Below are 19,618 nucleotides of genomic sequence, written 5' to 3'. Positions count from 1 at the left end.
ACTGGCACTAGAAGGAAAAAGGGAGATGCTTTTCACAGAAAGGTTTGCCACAAGGAGAGAAGGGCTAATGACAATTCTCAAATCTCATCATCATGAAAAATTGACTTTGCACGCTGAACTGCTCAAGTTACTTGATTTGGAGAGTTCTTGGAATAGTCCCTTTCCCCCCTATTATTTAGATGTGGGATAGCTTTCCTCCACCCCTATACCCTTAAAGGGATGGCAAAATATAGCCCAAAGTTGGAGGTTGCGGGAACAGCATGTAAACAAGATCCTGAACGAGTGCTGGAGGTTCCCAAGTGCATGAGCTCACATAACTCAGTATGTGTTTGTACTGCAAAGTGAACAAAATGTGACCAGAGCCCCTGACAGCTGTTTTCAAGACTGTGCATTTATCTGAAATGTCTGTAAGATAATTATTTATATTACATCATCATCATCATTATTATTTGAGAATCCCAAGTGGTGCTCAGGCCAGTGGTCGTCAATATTGGTTGCAGATCAGCACACAGCTACATGCCCTCAAGTCTCATTGTTTTCAAACTTTGCATAAACAGTGAGCTGGGCTGAAGAGACAGCTATAGGGTCCATTTGACACTGAGATGGAGTCTGTTCAGAGAACTGCCGAGACTACAGGCAGCTATGATTTTTCATGCTTGATTTGCTGCTTAATATTGGCTCATCCTTGCTATTAGTAATTGCTGTCTTCCCATTATACTATACGACTGAAGCATTAAGAGAGCTCATTATAAGTAGCTTGAAAACTCTGCTTGAAATCCCTTTTCCAACCTGCTCTGACACCAGCCAGGAATCTACATTCTTCCCCCCCCCCCATTAAAGCAGTAAAACAGTGATTTGCTTATTAACTGTGCTGATTCTGCTAATATGCATCTAATTATAACATTAAGGCAGGGAGGAATCAATCTTTTTGTTCTGGTGGTTCTCCCCGCTCAGCTCTTTTCCACCTCTACCTCCTCCAATTATTTCCTAGTGTCACAAACAGTGATGTCCTCCAGTTGTCAGCAATATTAAATCCAGCAGTGGGAGGTTCAGCAAGGCTGCTTTGCGTTAGAATCTCTATGTCAATTACAGTTTGTAGCTTTGCTTGCCCCAAGAGGCTATTTTCTTTAAATGAACACTCAGGAGTACCGGTATGCAGTGGACAAGAGCTGCCTTGTGTTTTCCAAGTGGGTTGACTGCTAAGCCATTGCCCGTATATTACTGATTTCAAGAGCGTTGTTGCAGACTGGTAGCACAATGCTTCTATTACGGCTCTTTCGCTCTCAAGCTAAACCTCCTGGCCTCCAGGGGCTGACAGCTGTGGCCTGTGTTTGCCTGACACAATTGTCACATTTAGTATGCTTCACTAAAGGAAAGGGCAAGCGCCAGCTTCAGGTAACTTGAGATGGTTTGTGGAGAACTGGTGCTTCACTTGCAGAGGTAGCAGCAGCCAGAGGCCATCAGCGGAGAAGGTGAGCTATTCATTTGGCCTTTCTCCACAGCTGCTGGATTCCCCCCCCCCCCCCCCTCGTGAGGAAGCCAGCCTTTTCACACCCTTAGCCTGCAGAAAGGGTGTTGTTCCTCGTGGAGAGCTGCTTGGGGTGGGAGTAAGCAAGAGCAAGGGTTTCAAGGCCGAATTCAAAGGGCTGGTTTTGACCTTAAAGCCTTAAAGGACTCAGGACCACAACCCCTCAAGGGCAGCTTCTCCCCATATGAACCAACCCGGACCCTGCGATCACCCTCTGAGGCCCTTCTTTGTGTGCTTCTTCCATGCCAGGTCTGGAGGGTGGCAACACAAGAACAGGCCTTTTCTGCAGTGGCTCCCCAATTTGTGGAATGTTCTCCCTAGGGAAACTTGCCTGGCTCCTTCATTACATATCTTTAGGTGCCAGGCAAAAACATTTCTCTATAATCAGGGCTGATTAAATATTCTACAGCCTTTTTAAATGTATGGGAGGGGGCCATTGTTTTGTTTTTGTTTTATGTTCCATGATCTTCAAGTGAAGGGCAATATACAAATTTAATAAATAATAAATAGTAATAAATAATATTATAAGTAATGTTTACAAAATCTTCTCTAGAAAAGCCTCCTGTATCTGAACGATTCTGAAGCATAATAAATGTGTTAGTCCTTAAGGTGGCACAATAGTCATCATTCATTTTGCTGCAATAGATTAACACTGCTCTGGAAACTGCAAAATTATCAGCAACTCCCGTTAGCATCAGCAAGACAGTTGGGAAAGAAGCAAAACCTGGTCTCCCAAGAAACTGGAATCGGTGATGCTCCTAAGACAATAAGTAGCCTACCCCTTTTATGTTATTTTGTAACAGAATGCCTACCATTTGTTCCCAAACGGAAAAGTAAAGAGATGGCCATAAGCAATGGGGTTAAAACCTGCCTCTTGCCCTTGGTGTTGTGTGGTCTGACTTCCACTAAGAGGAGACCCATGGGTCCCTGCAATGTGTCCCCCCTCCCACTTACCCAGCTTATTGGCAGATATTTTGCTAGTTTGAAATGATTGTGCATTAAGCAATCAATTTTATTCTGTGCTATTCCATCAATATGGCCCTTGATGTGGTTTAAAATAACAAGTCAGCAATATCAGCATTATAAGAACAATTATAGAGAAACAGTATGAGAAAAGAAAACATCAGCAAAATCGGGGTGGAGGGCGCATTGTTTGCACAGATGACTCAACTTAAAAACTAGATGGGAAAGTGAGTTTTTGCTATAGGCCTAAATTTTTTGCTATAGGCCTAAATCCAGTTGTCACAGGATTGGAGTTACATAATCCCCATGGCTAGCTCCAAACAAAGAATGTGCTGCAGTGTATAAGACTCCCGAGCTAGAGTAATATGGCGCTATTGGGGCTGCAGACATGCCTTCTCTGCATGTGGGACACACAGGTCTAGGTTGCCTCCAGACCAGGGGCGTTCTTAGCCCCTCGGCTGCTGGGGGCGGGAAGCCAAGAGGCACCCCTGGGGGCGGGGCATTGCGGTGTGTGCGCGCGTCATGACGTCATGACGCACGTGACGCCCCGCCCCCAGGGGTGCCGGGCGGCGAATTCGGGAGACTCCCGAAGCCTCCGCCTGGCGGCGGCACCCCTTCGTGCCGCGGCTGCTCGTGCCTGCGTGAGCAGCCGCGGCAGGAAGGGGTGCTGGGAGGCGGATTCGGGAGTCTTTGCGAGCTGCAAAGACTCCCGAATCCGCCGCCCGGACTCCCATGGCGGAGCGCAAGTCAGGGCAGGGAGAGGGACGGCCCCTCTCCATGCCCCGGCTCCGCAAGCCAGCCAGCAGCGGAGCTCAGCAAAGAGGCAAGGGGCGGGCCAGCCAGGAGGGGGTGGCACCCCACCTGGCTGGCCCGCCCCTTGCCTCCATGCCGAGCTGCGCCGCTGGAAGGGGGGGCTATTTTCGGCGCTGCTGGGGCGGAGCCGCAGGGGCGGCCAGTGAGGGGGGGTGACACCCCTCCTCGCTGGCCGCCCCTGCGGCTCCACCCCGGCAGTGCCGAAAATAGCCTTAAAAAAGTAAAAAATAGCCTTAAAAAAGTAAAAAAAAAAAAAAAGTAAAAAAAGTAATTTTTTTTAAAAAAAAAAAAAAAGCCCAGTGGGCGGGGCCGCCCCCGGTGTGTCACCCCAGCAGGGGCGCTGCCCGGGGCCCCCCGCCCCCCGCCCCTCCCCTGCGACGCCCCTGCTCCAGACTGTCACTATTTTGTGAGAGGGATTCAACCGCATACTGGAAATGTAGGTTTACACAACAAAAGTGGATTAAAGGCTCTGATGCAACAAATCAACTAAAACACACACACACACACACACACACACACACACATTTTGCAGTTAGAAAAGTGATGGGGAAATGCACTAAAAAGTGTGGAATCATGATCAGCTGATAGGAAGATGTATAACCTCCCTGCAAACAAATCAGAACAAATGCTCAGCAAAGAGCAGACACTATATAACCTTCGCTCAGGCTTTGTGCAAGTAAATTGGGATGAACACTCAATAAGCAGTTTGTTTGGAGAAGTCCCTAAACCACACACTCCTACCACACAAGGCCTTGCAACCCCTGCCAACATTTTGGTTCTATCATGCGCAACCCTCTTATCTCATGAATCCCCATGGCCGCTTCTAAGCTATTCAGTTTTTCAGTCTGTCAGGCAGGCACATTTGCCCAATATTTTTACCAGGCACAAGAGGCTGTAACACAGAACTCTTTGAAGCAAAATTATCGGAGGTGTTATATAAAAAAGTAGACAGAAAAGGTCTGGGAATTCCAAATATAGTTTGGTACTGTCAAGCGATAAAATTAGCTTTAATAAAGGACTGGTTTTCTCCAGATAAAATCATAGAAGCAGAGTCATTACTTGGAAAAAAGAGATTTTAGAAATATGCTGTGGTATGACGATGACAATTGGGAAGGCAATAGTATGCCCAGGACTTTCCCCATTAACTTCATTTTTCTATAATGAGTTCATAAACCCTGCTTCTGGTCTAATAGGAGTTTTTAAAGATTGGTAAATCACAGGGGTTTTGTCGTTTAGTCATGTCCGACTCTTCGTGACCCCATGGAGCAGAGCACACCATGCACTCCTGTCTTCCACTGCCTCCCGCAGTTTGGTCAGACTCATGTTGGTAGCTTCAAGAACACTGTCCAACCATCTCGTCCTCTGTCGTCCCCTTCTCCTTGTGCCCTCCATCTTTCCCAACTTCAATGTCTTTTCCAGGGAGTCTTCTCTTCTCATGAGGTGGCCAAATATTGGCGTCTCAGCTTCAGGATCTGTCCTTCCAGTGAGCATGCAGGGCTGATTTCCTTCAGAACGGATAGATTTGATCTTCTTGCAGTCCATGGGACTCTCAAGAGTCTCCTCCAGTACCATAATCACAGGGTTAGATGTTATTAATGTATTATTGAATGGACAAAATATTGCCTATGAGAAAATTACAAAAATAATGGGAGGAACAAGACACCCAACATTTCAGTTCTTTCAGATTAGGGGAGCAATTACTTTTATACTTACAAAATATGGAACACTAATAAAATAAAGTAAACATGAAGGGGGCCATGGGTAAATTCAACTATATGATTTGAGATACAAAATAAACAGTAATTTTATGAGAAAATGAGAAAGGGATGTAAGATCTGAAATAAGAATCGATGAATGGAAATGGTTATGGAGTCATATTCTATCTAGGCTGGTATCAGCAGATTTAAGTAGATTTAAGGGAAAATAATTTCAAAATCCTGTATCAATAGTATCTTACACCATACAAGCTGAATTTAATATATCAAACAGGACTGGATAATTGTTGGAGATATGGGGTAAGAAGAGCAGATTTTATGGATATATTTTGATACAGGATCCAGTTTTTTTTTTTAATATAGTTATAATACCATCATAGAAATGGGTGATCATTATACACTTCTTGAGCCTAAAATAATGCTTTTAAGGTGTTGTTGTTGTTTTAAAAAAATACAGTTCCACAAAATGATTTGGAAGTGACAGTCCATTTATTAACAGCTGTAAAAATAATGCAAGCAAAGAACTGGGAAAACAGCAATGTACCATCCTTATTAGATTGGACTGAGAAAATATGATCTGCTGTAAAAATGATCAAATTAACTTGCTTTAACAGAACACATATAAATCAGCCAGATAGATTTATGGGGAAATGGGCTATGTTATTTCTGTTTCCGAATAGTAAATATCAAGACAATGCATAACCATATGATGCTTTTCATCTACTGTAATCATATAAACATTAAGGTAAAGGTACCCCTGACCATTAGGTCCAGTCGCGGATGACTCTGGGGGTTGCGGCGCTCATCTCACTTTATAAGCCGAGGGAGCCGGCGTTCGTCCGCAGACAGCTTCCGGGTCATGTGGCCAGCATGACTAAGCCGCTTCTGGCGAACCAGAGCAGTGCACGAAACATTACTCATTATTATTTATGTGTTGTACGATAATAATATAAAAGCGTATTGGAGAGAGTGGTAGGACGGGAGAGAAAGCACTAGGAAAGTGCTAGCAAAGTATATTTTTGGAATTAATAACATCAGTTTCAACAGCACCTCCAACTGATGCTCTCAGGATGGAAGAGGAATTTTGATTACTTCTGCAGCTCAAAGAGTACCATATGATTGTAGAAGTCCACTCACCCGTTTGGTGCAGCGGCGTTGCAGGACGGTAGAGGCTCCACTGGGGCCTGGACGGGGGAGTCACAGCCTCAGTGCCCCTTCCTGATAGGCGGCGGGGGCATAAACCCCCGCTGCCTATCAGGAGCCGGATCCTGGCTTGCATCCTGGTTTGGCGAATGGGGATGCAGGCTTGGACATGGGCTGTGCCAGAGGGTGGAGCTGACGGAGCGGGAAGGCCTCCCTCAGGTCCACTCCCTGGCCATCTAATCAGCCCTCACCTGGTGCCCTAACTGCTTTAGCGAGAGAAAGAAAGCAACACTCACACATATAGTGCTTCTTTTGCCACTTCTGTAGCAGTGTTCAGGCAATCCCACACCAAGAGCAACAGGAAGGAATTCCTACTATAGAACCGGCCCTGATTTAGAGCCAGTAGCTTGGCAACTGTACAAAGAGAACTTAGAGGATGGATCATAAGGAGAATAACCTGTTAAGGGTAGGAATTATTTCTGACTGCGGCCATAGACTGATGCATGGAATGGTAAAATTAACTGGTCTGGATTTGAAGCATCTATTGATCTGATAAAAATAAAGAAAACTCGTTTCCGGATAGCAGGGTACTGCTGATGAGGTAGCCATGCAGTGTCGAGTACCAAAAAAAAAAAAGTCAAGGATAAGGATGCTAGGTTCAGGAAGGGGCGGAGATTTTGCACTCTTTCTTCGACACAGCTGCAAAAGCAGCTACACTTTCATATCTGGCAGGTCAAATTACCAAGACCAGCAGTTCACAATGGTTTCATCCCCCTCTGATAGACCCACCTCTGCTTTTGAGAAGGGAGAGGGAAATATTTGGGTGGTGCAAGGGCTAGAAAGAGTGGTAGTGGAGGGGGAAAGTGATAGGATCTTGAGCAGGCCCGTCTTAGAGCGATCAGCCGCCCTGGCGCAGCGATCCCTCGGCGCCCCCAGCCTGCCGCCTCTCCGCCCGCCCCCCTCCCGCGCTGGCCGCCCCTCGGGAGGGGGGGTGGGCAAGCGGGGGATGAGGGGCGTGGCGTTGGAGCAGGCGCTCGCGCGCCGGCGGGCAGATGATGAGGGGCGGGCGGACGGGCGCTCGCGCACCGGCGGGCGGGCAGGCGGGTTGGGGAGGGGGAGCCTGGTATGCCGGCGGGCTCGTGGGGGCGCCCCTGGGGCGCCCAGCGCCCTGGCGCGCCGCGCCACCGGCCTCTATGGATGAGACGGCTCTGATCTTGAGGGCCCATTAAGCAAAAGAGAAGGTGTGGCTGGGACAGCACAGATGAGGTGAGAAGGGTAGCAGAACAGCAGGGAGACCGAATCATAGAATTGTAGAGTTGGAAGTAACCCTGGGGGTCTTTTAGTCCAACCCTAATGCAGGAATCTCAACTAGATCACATTCATAGATAATGAACAATAATAACAGTGTGGGAGACTGGGGATTTGCTATTGCAGTTCTTGACCACATAAAGACTTAAAAATTTCAGTGACTCAAGAACTAGATCTTACTCCCAAACTATGCAACAGCCTTCTTGTTTGACACTGTTCAGATCATTTATCCTCTTTTCTCCTTTTGCCAACATCTGTTTCTGTGGGTTATAGCATGCATGAAAGTAACTTACCCAGCATTATCAGACTCAGGTTACATCCACATCATACATTTAAGGCACTGGAAGAATCCTGAGAACTTTAGTTTGTTAAGGGTTCTGATTCTGACCTCACCATGCTACAATTTGCAAATTACCGGTACAGTCCCTAGGATGGTGTAGACATGTGCATATGCGTACTTTTGACAACCAAACTCTTGATTTGATTCCTTTTCATAGTTCAAGGGACAGGAGGCAACCATCCAGCATAAAACAAAATAAGACTCAACCCTTCCATTTAAAAAAAATATAGTCATGTACTTTAAACTCCAACTTCCTATTTTTTGCTGTTCTTGCATGGAAGAACATTAAAAAATACATGACAACTCAAATATTGAATTGCAGACACTTTGCTGGAGATAGATAGATAGATAGATAGATAGACAGAAAGATAGATATGAATGAAGTTGGAGTTTCATCTTCAAAATTGCCTTTCCTGAAAAATGCAACTTTCCCATAAAAAGGGAGAGAAAGAAAGTAGCAGCAGCAATCGATATGTAGTACCACAGGGGTAAGTATAAACTCTAACCACATATGGAATGCAATTTCCAAGAACAGAGACTCAGATTAAATATTTATCCTGCACACCCTAAAGCAATCTGTAAGCTTCCCTGTGGAGTGGCCAGTCTTGAGTGAAGCAGGCCAAGTCAGCCTGTCATACAGCTGTAACAGCAAAACCCAGCCTGGTTATGTCTGAGTGGAAAAATGCATTCATATTTGGAAATGGAAGTTTATGAGCCTCCAAGTAGTGCTTCCTCCCTTGCAGAGCATCTGCAAGAATGGTGCAGAGCATAGTATGGCTGGGAATATGAAGCATGTATGTTTCCTAATAAAAAAAAAATCAAAGTAAGCTAGTGGCACTTATCCTGGACAGAGGTGCAAACATGAAAACTGGCGTTTTAAAGCCTTACCTGCTCCTTAAAAAATAATAATTCACTGCTAAATTTGTGACTTGAAAGATGCATCAAGAATACTATCCATAATGTAAAATAAAAAGTAAGAACAAAGCTATACATAAAAATATAAAGTGAAACCAGCTTGCCATGCTCACAACAAACCCAATAGTCTGTGTGGCTTTGCACGATCCTGTACTTTATTGCACCAATAGCTAATAAACACATTCAATTTGTTCACAAAGAGATAATCAGATTATCTTCCCTCTCTGTCTCACCTTAGTTATCCATTTAACGCTTTGAACAATATCTCATACTTGAAATATCTATTCCTCCAGTGTTGCTAAGTTCATTTTTCCCAGTTATAAAAGATGATCAGTTTAAGAACTGTCAATAATTGTTGAACTAATTCCCCATATTCCAATGGTGTTTGATCCTTTATCAGCACAAATAAAATAAAGGATCAGTTAGTAGTACATAACTTGTTATCACTTCGATCTCCTTTACCATGTCAGTCCAAAATTTCACAACCTTAAAGTAAACTCAAAATGTAACATTCCAGATTAGCTGCCTTACGCCTCCAACATAAATTACTTGCCATACTGTACTATGGAAACAACTGGATTATAATGGTGTTAAATGCCAGCACCAGATGAATTTAAGACTTGACCTAATTGTACAATAAGCGACATTTTGCCAAATCTCCAATGATCCATTGAGATTTTACCTAGTTTGCCAAAACAAGAGTATAGTACATTCACTTTGGGTAGTTGGTTGCATGACAGGCACGGATAAATGTCTGTGGAATTCTGACTGGTTAATGACATCTTCCTTTCTCTCCTTCCTATTTGCCATTATATGCATTTTTTAAAAAAATGTTTTAATCTTTAGACCATCAGCAAGAATCCTCATTTGATCTATGGAAACATAGACATCCAGCGATGCTGCTTCCTTTTCTCCTAGCACTGCTTCCACAATTTCAATTATCTATTAATTTTTTTAAAAAATCAATGTTTTGACAGCTGTTCACTCCCCTTTTCAGCACATAAGCTTGCATCTCTCCCATTCCTGCAGACCTATGACAATTTTGTGAGCAATGAAAAGCTAGAGAAATGAAATGTATGTGACTTTATTGGCTTCACTTCTTAGGATTGCAATTACTGTATGCAAAGTGATAAAGGACTACTGTATTTATTTAACCTGTTTTCTAGCCTCCCCATCTCAAAAGTCTCAGGACATGCAACTACACAAACATAAAATCCATCCATAAGTACAATATTTATTAAAACACAGTATACAAATATCATAATAAACAATTACCCCATGCCAAAGAAATCACTGTGCAAATTATTCCAATGGCATAATTTAATCATCCATAAATTAAGTGATAATGAGCACCCCTGAAAAGCAGCAAAATAGCTTCTCCTCTTGTTCCACTTTTATAGTCCTCAAGAAAGGGAAAGATTAGAATGGAGACATTACAAATGAAGAGAAAGCCCCAGTCAGAGTCCAGTAAATAATTTCCTGTGTTAACAGTGAAGAAATTTGCTGGAAATTCAGCGGGGTGTGTTTCACAATGGACGGATGTGCATTGGAATTGGCTATTACTCCCTGCTGAGGGTGAACAGTGGCAAACCCAAGTTTGTTGCTGTACAATGTGTGAAATTGCTCAAAGAGTTATAATCCACTATCCCAATGGTTGTAGCAAGCCAGGCTAGACCTAGAAATTCCTCAGAACAGAGAATGATGAGCATATCCTATCCACACATTTTAGCTACAGCAAAAGTTCAGCTGAAAATTTCTAACTGGTATGGGGGGGGAGGTAGCTTTAAAAAGAACTTCTCATTAATACCAAAGCAGTTGGCTTTTTGTAATAGGTGTCAAAAAGCCCAGCTTTTGTGCTAGAAAATAAATGGCTCTTCCGTTCACCTATAAAAGAAGAGGGGGGGGGAAGAACTCTGAAGCAAAATTCTCTCTTGCTTGGTGGCTCTTTTGTTATGGTACGATTTCTCAGCCTTGGTTAAAAGCTGCTCTTTATAAAAACTGGCTTTAACAGAGTTGCTTGAATCTAACTGCTCTTGCCAAATCCATCAGTTTTTCCAAACAGGCAAAGTACAAGAGAGGCAGTGAAAGTTGTCTCCACCCTGCTCAGGAGATGGCTGCTTAACACTCACGCCCATGGAAACCACAAAACTCACTGTTTCCAGAAGCCTGGAGGGAATTTTCTTACACAATGCATTTGAGAATGTCTGACATGTCTTTGTGTGTTGCATGTGAAGGCTACTAATTTGGGGAAGAATTTGGAAAGGATGTTGATTGTTCATTGCAGCCAATAAAGGTTTAGTAATTGCATTCTGAGTTAAGTTTAAAGAGGCAGGTCTCATCCTTGCAAGTAAAAGTACCCTCAGTTTTATCCACAACAACAAAACAATGTAAGATAACCAGGATCAGAATGGCATGCTTACTTTTAATGCAGATCTAACCAAAGACATCACCTTGCCGACAAAGGTCCGTATAGTTAAAGCTATGGTTTTCCCAGTAGTAATGTATGGAAGTGAGAGCTGGACCATCAAGAAGGCTGATCGCCGAAGAATTGATGCTTTTGAATTATGGTGCTGGAGGAGACTCTTGAGAGTCCCATGGACTGCAAGAAGATCAAACCTATCCATTCTCAAGGAAATCGGCCCTGAGTGCTCACTAGAAGGACAGAGCCTGAAGTTGAGGCTCCAGTACTTTGGCCACCTCATGAGAAGAGAAGACTCCCTGGAAAAGACCCTGATGTTGGGAAAGATGGAGGGCACAAGGAGAAGGGGACGACAGAGGATGAGATGGTTGGACAGTGTTCTTGAAGCTACTAACATGAGTTTGGCCAAACTGCGGGAGGCAGTGAAGGATAGGCATGCCTGGCGTGCTCTGGTCCATGGGGTCACGAAGAGTCAGACACGACTGAACGACTGAACAACAACAAACCATTGCTGAATCTACCTGCAAGCCAATATCCACTCTAATTAGTTCGTTCGCTTCTGTGTGATTTGCAGCTGCCTGCAGAAGTTACTCATTTTAGTTTCTCTTTTTTCCATGACCACGCCAAACCATCCCACATTCCTTGCAATGTGTTTTCTGCAGGGTTATGCCATTTCACACACCAAAAGATTCTAGCCATGGCAAATTAGTGCTCGAGATGTGGATGTAGGGCAAGTGTGACAACAGGGCCCAGAGCCAAGAGTCATAAGAGCATAAGATCCCTGCTGGACCTGACCAAAGGCCCACCTAGCCCAACCTCCTGTTCTCACAGTGGCCCAGCAGATGCCAATGAGGAGGTCATCAGCAGAACCTGATGGCAAAAGTCACTGTTCAAGTTGTGAGCTCCTCAGCAGCTGGTATTTAGAGTCCTTTCTTACTGAGAGCTCCCATCCTAACATCTCTTAGAGTACTCCATTGCAGCCATTGGGAAATGTAAAACAAGTCATTTACTTGCAGTGAAATAAATATAGCATTAGGTTTAAGTTATGTGTGAGTAGGCTAATATTAGATTATTTGGCATGCAAGCTTTTTATACATGGGTGAGGTCCCCACCATCCCTTGAATTGGGGGGCTTGGGACAGGGCCCAAATAACTAACTCACTTGCATGAATTCTTCTGCCCAAGCAGCCAAAACAAATTGGATTGTTTGGGCACTAGCCCTTTTCCCATTAATGGCTGTCTTTTCTTTGACACTCACTTTTTACAGATAACCCAGAAGCGATCATTGTTTGATCATTGTCTTCCACTGTCTTCAGTGTTGTCCCCCCCCCCCCGAACTGATGCACATTTTCTTTTTCTTGTCAATAATATGCAATTATAGCACCAGCGTAGATAGGCAAAACCCTACTGAGGCTTTTATGGGCAAGCAGGCCTTTTCGTTAAAACTCCTGCTAGCAGGGAATGCCCATGTTACTTGCTTTCTGTTCAGTATAGATGAGGATAAGAAATTAAATTACTGATTTCCTTTCATTTACAGTGGTACCTCGGATTGCGGACACAATCCGTTCCGGGGTGCCATTCGCACCCCGAAAAGTCCGCCTCCCGAGCGGTGATATCACGCATACGCGAAAGCGTGATATTGTGCTTCTGTGCGTGCGTGGCAAAACACGGAAGTAAACACTTCCGGGTTTGCCGCGTTCGCAACCCGCAAAAACACAACCCGCAGCAAACGTAACCAGAGGTATGACTGTATTTTTAATCTTTATTTTGCAAAAAAGGAAAGAAAATAAATCCAAGAAAACCAATAGTTAAAGATCCCCTATCTCTGCAAGGAAGCAATAAAACAGGTAACACCTGTAAGGAGGGAGTTTTCGATTAACATTGCAAGGGAACTTTGCTGGAAAAGATTTACTTGTAAACAAACTTTATAGAAAAAGGACAATTCTGGACCATGTAGCACTATATTAGTTTAGAATGCATTCAGCATGCAATTAGTTTGGGCACATCCAAGAACCGAGTTCGTTTCCTTTTTAGATAACAGTGGTCAAAATAGAGAACCAATACTCAATGAATGATGTTTTTTTTGTTATAAGCCAAACACAAAAGGACTTGGCATTCTTAAGTCAAATCAGCACAACCTGGAGTTTCCAGACACATGGTACAGCTTGGAGTACAAATATTGGGTTTGCAAATCATGCTTCAGTCACTGCCATATCTCCTTTTAATCTAAGCATAACATAAAAGATTTTTTTTTTGCTTTGTTACTTACATCAAAGATCGTTTCTTGACTCCTTTGTTGATGTTGCATTTCATTTTTCTTTTTCTTTTTTGGTTGCAGCTCGGCATGAAGTTATCACCAAAGAGATCTTAGAGCTGGACACCTGGGAAAATCAGTGGAATGTTGTGGCTGTCAACGTCCTCATGCATGATAGCTATGATGTCTGTCTTGTTGCTCAGCTGAACCCACGGGATATCATTCCTCCTCCTCCTGATTTAGTGGAGTAATAGGCATGCCGGTTTCCCTTGTAGTTGATATGTGGAGCTTAGAACAGAGACTTTCATATAAATGGCCAGCAATGTCTCCTGGACACCTAAGAATGCCAGGACAACTGTTAGTTAAAGCATCTGGAGTGAATGCAAGCATTTGCAGTCGCTTAAAGAATCAAGAAAACATTTGCACATTCAGAAATCACAATTTAGAATTCTATACTGACATAAATGGTGAAACCATTAAATTGTCAGCAGAGGGCCAAATGGAGTGCAAAAGTTGGCCGTAGGGTGCAATCCGGTACCCATTTACTTGGATGTAAGCTCAACAGAACTCAGTGGGGCTTACTTATGAGTAAACACACATAGGATTGTGCTATTAGTTTCATAATCAGGTGGAATCAGCTCAAAAGTCAGATTGCATTGGCCCTGTGTTGATGGCAAAGTTTGCAGATAGGAAGCCTTCTTTCATACAGTCCTGCATACTGTACAACCATAACCATCCGGATGTTGAACTTATCAGCAATGGTTTCCTAAAGTTCTGGTTTGGTGCCTTATACAATGAAGGATTTTGCTTGCCTTAATACCTCGGGGCTTGCTTCTTATAGTTTTCCATATGGAACAAAGCATCGGTCCATACAAAGCCGTAGGACACGAAGTCAAAGCATCGGTCTCTCTAGCTCAGCACTGTCTATTACAGTGATAGCCAAACTTGTGACCTCCAGATGTTGTTGTACTACAACTCCCAGCAGTCCCAACCAACATGCCCAATGGATGATGGGATATGTAGTCCAACAACATTTTGAGCACACCACGTGGGTTACCCCTAGTCTGCTATGTCTAGCAGTAGCTCTTCACTGTTTGAGGCAGGAATCTTTCACTATCCCAACACAGAAATGCCAGGGATCGAACCTGTGACCTTTTGCATGTGTTCATCTACTGAGTTAGAGCCCTTCTCTGTTGGTCTTCTGCTACCATAAAGCAGGCTGGGACATTCAGAACTTTCCACCCAGGTTGGTCTTATTGATCCTTGATCCATCTCTTATGTCCTGAGTTTGACACTAGAGCATTAAGGAAGGGCAATCTCTGCTGCTGCCACTAGTGGCATTACCATCATCTAATGCTCACGGGGTGGTTTGTACTGAGGTAGAGAAAGGGTGAGCTGAGAATGCAGATGTCGCATCAGTAGTAGCCCTGGAGATCCTAGGAGTGAGAAAGGGAGATACAGCTGAAAAAGGAAGAGAATCATAGGCGTGAGGGTCCAGAATGAGTGGTCTAGAGCTTTTGGTAAGCAGTCATTCACTTTTCAAGTGTAATGTGTAGCCAGCCCATATTAAAAATTGCTGCTGCAGGATCTTGAACAGGGGGGAAATGAGGAGAGTGAGATATATTTCCTACCCTGTTTATGACTCATCAACTTTACCTTGAAACATCAATAAACGTTTCATAAAACACACAAAGGTAGCATGAACTTCACAAGAACTTGCTCAATGCAGAACACTGTGCTAGGGTTGAATCAGCATGTGTATGTGTTTAATAGAAAGAATTAATCTAGAAAAGAAGTGAAGCTGTGAGCCTCATGACTCAACCTTTTCCTTCCTGTGTGCTTTGTAGGTAGGATGTATTTGACAGTTAAAACATTTACATTTGAATGTTTCACTGCTATACTGTCAACACTAGAAGAAAAGGTTTTAGCCTGTAGTCTGGGGAAATGTGGGTGCTGCTTCCATAGATTATGTTGAATCTTGATTCTGATGTGGGCAAAAGGCCATCGGGATGCTTGCAAGTGCACACAAACAAAGTATACATCACTTTCTTTGAGTTTAGAGATGATAAAGTAGTAGTAGGCTACAGAAGAACTTTCTCCACATATGCACTAAGGTTTGATGCTATATTTGTCCAGTTTGTCCAATAAAGCTGCTATATTTTTACCTAGATCGCCTCCAGACTGTCAGCATGTTGTGGGAGGGATTCAAGCACATCCCAAAGTTTAAGTTTGTGCAGTTAAATTGGATTAAAGCATGGGTCAGCAAACCTTTTCAGCAGGGGGCCGGTCCACTGTCCCTCAGACCTTGTGGGGGGCCAGACTATATTTTTTGGGGGGGAATGAACAAATTCCTATGCCCCACAAATAACCCAGAGATGCATTTTAAATAAAAGCACACATTCTGCTCAGGTAAAAACACACTGATTCCCGGACCATCCGCAGGCCAGATTTAGAAGGTGATTGGGCCAGATCCGGCCCCTGGGCCTTAGTTTGCCTACCCATGGATTAAAGCACTTTGTTGCTCTAGCACAACAAATCATTCCTAGCACAACAAATCCACATTTCCACCCTTTCAAAAATGACCTTGTGGAGAATTGGGAATACGCTGAAAAGTATAGAATGAACAAATTATTAATAAGAAGACATATAAACACCCTGCATGAGCTATGTGTGAGTGTGTGCACGTGCAAGCACAGCACCCAAACTCACAAATTAAAAATCTCTATTGCTGCACACCAACCCAATCTCTGAGCGGTGCGAAATTCCAGGGGTTCCAGGCGCTTACCCAGGGTTTGTTTCTCCTTGTGGAAATGAGGCGCAGTGGAGACTGTGGTGTCTTTATTATACAGTATATGATTTATTTACACATATATACAACCTGAGCCTACAATGGAGGCTTTCACAGCATTTACACCCCAAGAAAGTCTTGCTTCTCTTGTAGCTGCAGCCTTGGATTCATTCAAACAGAAATCGAGCATCACTCTGTCTGTCTCCCTAGCCTGCTGCCTTTTCTGCTTCAACCTTCTAGCTCCCATAATGCCACTCTCCACTCTGACCTTTGTTTTTCTAACTACTAGCGAACTGAGGCACAGATCCACTTTCTTTGTTCCCTTAAGTGCCCATTAACTGGTCCTAGGCTATCACCTCACCAGGAAGCTAGCTTGGCTATTCCAGGAATTTGAATCCTTAATTAGATTTTACCACTTGCTGGATTCAGGCAAGTAAAGCCTGCTTCCCCCTCAAATTCTTAACACTATTTCCCCGCCCCCTTCAAATTGCTGAGCAGCGCCAGGTACATCTTGCTAGTGCTCAAGAATCAGGTTGTCTGAAAGAGCTCTTAATCTTTGCACACCTCTGTATCTTTAAAATGGAACATATATTCCACTTCAAAGACAAAGGAGCAACAGAGCTAAGCTTTAGCAAAGGGGGAGGGGGGGACAAAAGGAGATAATTATTTTTACACTTTCAAAAAGTAAAAACAAATACAGCTTTTTGCCCATCGCTAACACTGTGGTTGTCAATTCTAAATAAAGACTATTTACATAACCTTCAGCCCACTTAGAAATGTGGAACAGGAGCTCTGTGAGTACAGACTTGCAAATAAAACCTCACCAGGGTGGTTGCTCACATCTTGCACCCTATGCTTCCCTCTTTGTGTTCCTCTTCTCATTTCCCCCCATGCACTGTGCTCCCCCCAAACAGGGAAGTGGCAACTCTCATTAGTAGAGAGTTTTGTTTCCATGGTACCTACCATGCTAATAGCTGTCTTCTTTCCAAATTTAACTATGGGCTCTAATGAGTGATTAAGGCAGCAGATCACCTCAACCATTTATATGGTTAACTTACACCCTCCTGCAGGGGGGCGAGAAACCATGAAATTGCCCTCCCCAATCTACGGGCCAGAAGACCAGAAGCAGCATCCTTGGAGCTCCCAACTTAAAAATGGTGTTCTCTGTGCATAGCTGTCAAGTTTCAGATTTGAAAATAAGGGATCAGCACCCCCACCTGTCCCGGCGACAGTCCACGCCGTGGTAATCCCCCAAGCTACAAATTTATTTACACCAGGAAAGAGCTCCCAGGAAAGAGAAATCAGGGCAGAGAAAAGAAAGCACTTATTCACGCAGCACACGGTTAACCTCTGGAACTCCCTGCCACAGGGAGCAGCGATGGGCACCAACTTGGATGGCTTTAGAAAAGGATTAGGCCAATTCATGCAGGAGGAGAGGACCACTGGTGGCTTCTGGCCAGGTTGGCTCTGCTCTGCCTCCAGTTAGGGGCAGCAATGCTTAATCTGAGCACCTGTTGCCGAGAAACATTCGTCTATTTTATCTTCTTCTTCTTTATATATCTGTCTGTCTGTCTGTTATTATTCCACCTTTTTCTCCAAGGAGCTTCCTGGTCCCAGTCCTCATTTAATCCCCAAAACAGTCCTGTGAGGTAGGCAGGCAGGCAGGCAGGGCTGAGAAAGGCAGGGACCCAAGGAGTCCCCGGAATCCAACTCTCCTTCCTGGAAATAAGGGAAATTTAAGGGATATCAACAATAAGGGATAGCAGCAGGAAACGGCTTGGAATAAGGGAGTTTCCTGCAAAAAAAGGGAGACTTGACAGCTATGTCTCTGTGTCCAGAATGAACTGGGACAGAGAAAACCATGCTAAGTTGGGGGCCTCCGGAGGAACTGCTATTGAGGAATAAAAATACCCATATTTTACTAAGAGTAAAGGTAAAGGTAATGGGACCCATGACCATTAGGTCCAGTCATGTCCGACTCTGGGGTTGCGGCGCTCATCTCACGTTAGTGGCCAAGGGAGCCGGCGTACAGCTTCCGGGTCATGTGGCCAGCATGACTGAGCCGCTTCTGGCGAACCAGAGCAGCGCACGGAAACGCAGTTTACCTTCCCGCTGGAGCGGTACCTATTCATCTACTTGCACTTTGACGAATTGACGTGCTTTTGAACTGCTAGGTTGGCAGGAGCAGGGACTGAGCAACAGGAACTCACCCCGTCGTGGGGATTCAAACCGCCGACCTTCTGATCAGCAAGCCCTAGGCTCTGTTGTTTAACCCACAGCGCCACCCGCGTCCCTATTAAGAGTAGACCCACTGAAATTCATGGAAATAGCTAACAGTGTAACCTATGCATGTCAATAGGTTTTTCCTGTAATTTTATATTGTAAACTGCCCTGAGATCTTCAGATGAAGGGTAGTATGTATATTATAAATTTAACAAATAATAAGTGTATTTACGATTTAAGCCTAAATTGGGTGCCTTAATTTCAATGGGAAATCTACTGAGTGCTACCCCATGGCTCCCCAGATGTTGCTGGACTATGAATCCCATCATCCCTGCTTACATTATCGTTGGCCTCGCAGACTGGGAACGGTGGCAGTTGAAGTCCAACAACTTCTGGAGGATCTGATTCCCCATCCCTGCTTGATAGTGGCCTTGGATTAACTTCCTGTTACTTGCAGAACTGAACTAAATAAAACCTGTTTCCATTCACTGCAAGCTAATGTAATGCAACTGAGCCTCTTTGCTGTTAGAGAAATGGCAGGTTCTGGTGCTAGAAAGTATGTGTTGCAGTCACAGAACAGGGGGACTAAGGACTAGGATTGGGGGAAGCAAAACATTGTGACTTGGTCCTCCCTAACTGTTGCTTTTAGCCACAGGGAGCTTCCAGATCGAATCCCACTTGAAAATAGTGACAATCATGTATCAACAAACTCTGGTCACACAGTTATAGTTGTTTGGGGGGTTTGCGTAAAAAACCAATTTCCCCAAAACACCCTACTTTATGTGTACAGTAACAGGAAAATGGAGTGGAAAGTGTGGGATAGCCCTTGGCTTGACACAATATAATCTACCATTCCCTCCAACAAATCAGGATGAATGCTCACAATTTCAGTGCTGCAGTGTACAATGACTGTTTCACATCAGGCCAAAATAATGCTGTAAGCCAAGGATAGGGAACCTGTGGCTCTCTAGATCAGGCTTCCTCAACCTCGGTCCTCCAGATATTTTTGACCTACAACTCCCATGATCCCTAGCTAGCAGGACCAGTGGTCAGGGATGATGGGAATTGTAGTCTCAAAACATCTGGAGGGCTGAGGTTGAGGAAGCCTGCTTTAGATGTTGTTGAGCAACACCCATCATCTCTGCTCATCTGCTCATGCCAGCTGGGGCTGACAGGAGCTGGAGTCCAGCAACATCTCTTGAGGGCCATC

General features: G+C 44.2%; 1 protein-coding gene across 1 annotated transcript in view; it reads left to right on the top strand.

Moving 5' to 3' along the window:
• Positions 1 to 13,859, top strand: part of KBTBD12 (kelch repeat and BTB domain containing 12) — a 55,309-nt gene extending 41,450 nt beyond the window's left edge. Inside the window, exon 6 of the mRNA XM_033141038.1 lies at positions 13,482 to 13,859. Within this exon, the coding sequence (XP_032996929.1) occupies positions 13,482 to 13,648 (167 nt within the window). The 3' untranslated portion in view covers positions 13,649 to 13,859. The remainder of the gene's footprint in view (positions 1 to 13,481) is intronic.
• The last annotated feature ends 5,759 nt before the right edge of the window (positions 13,860 to 19,618 follow it).

Source organism: Lacerta agilis, chromosome 2, assembly GCF_009819535.1.
Source record: "Lacerta agilis isolate rLacAgi1 chromosome 2, rLacAgi1.pri, whole genome shotgun sequence".
NCBI classification, from domain to species: Eukaryota; Metazoa; Chordata; class Lepidosauria; order Squamata; family Lacertidae; genus Lacerta; species Lacerta agilis.
Note: the sequence above shows the minus strand (reverse complement) of the source record. Positions and strands in the feature narration are given on the sequence as shown.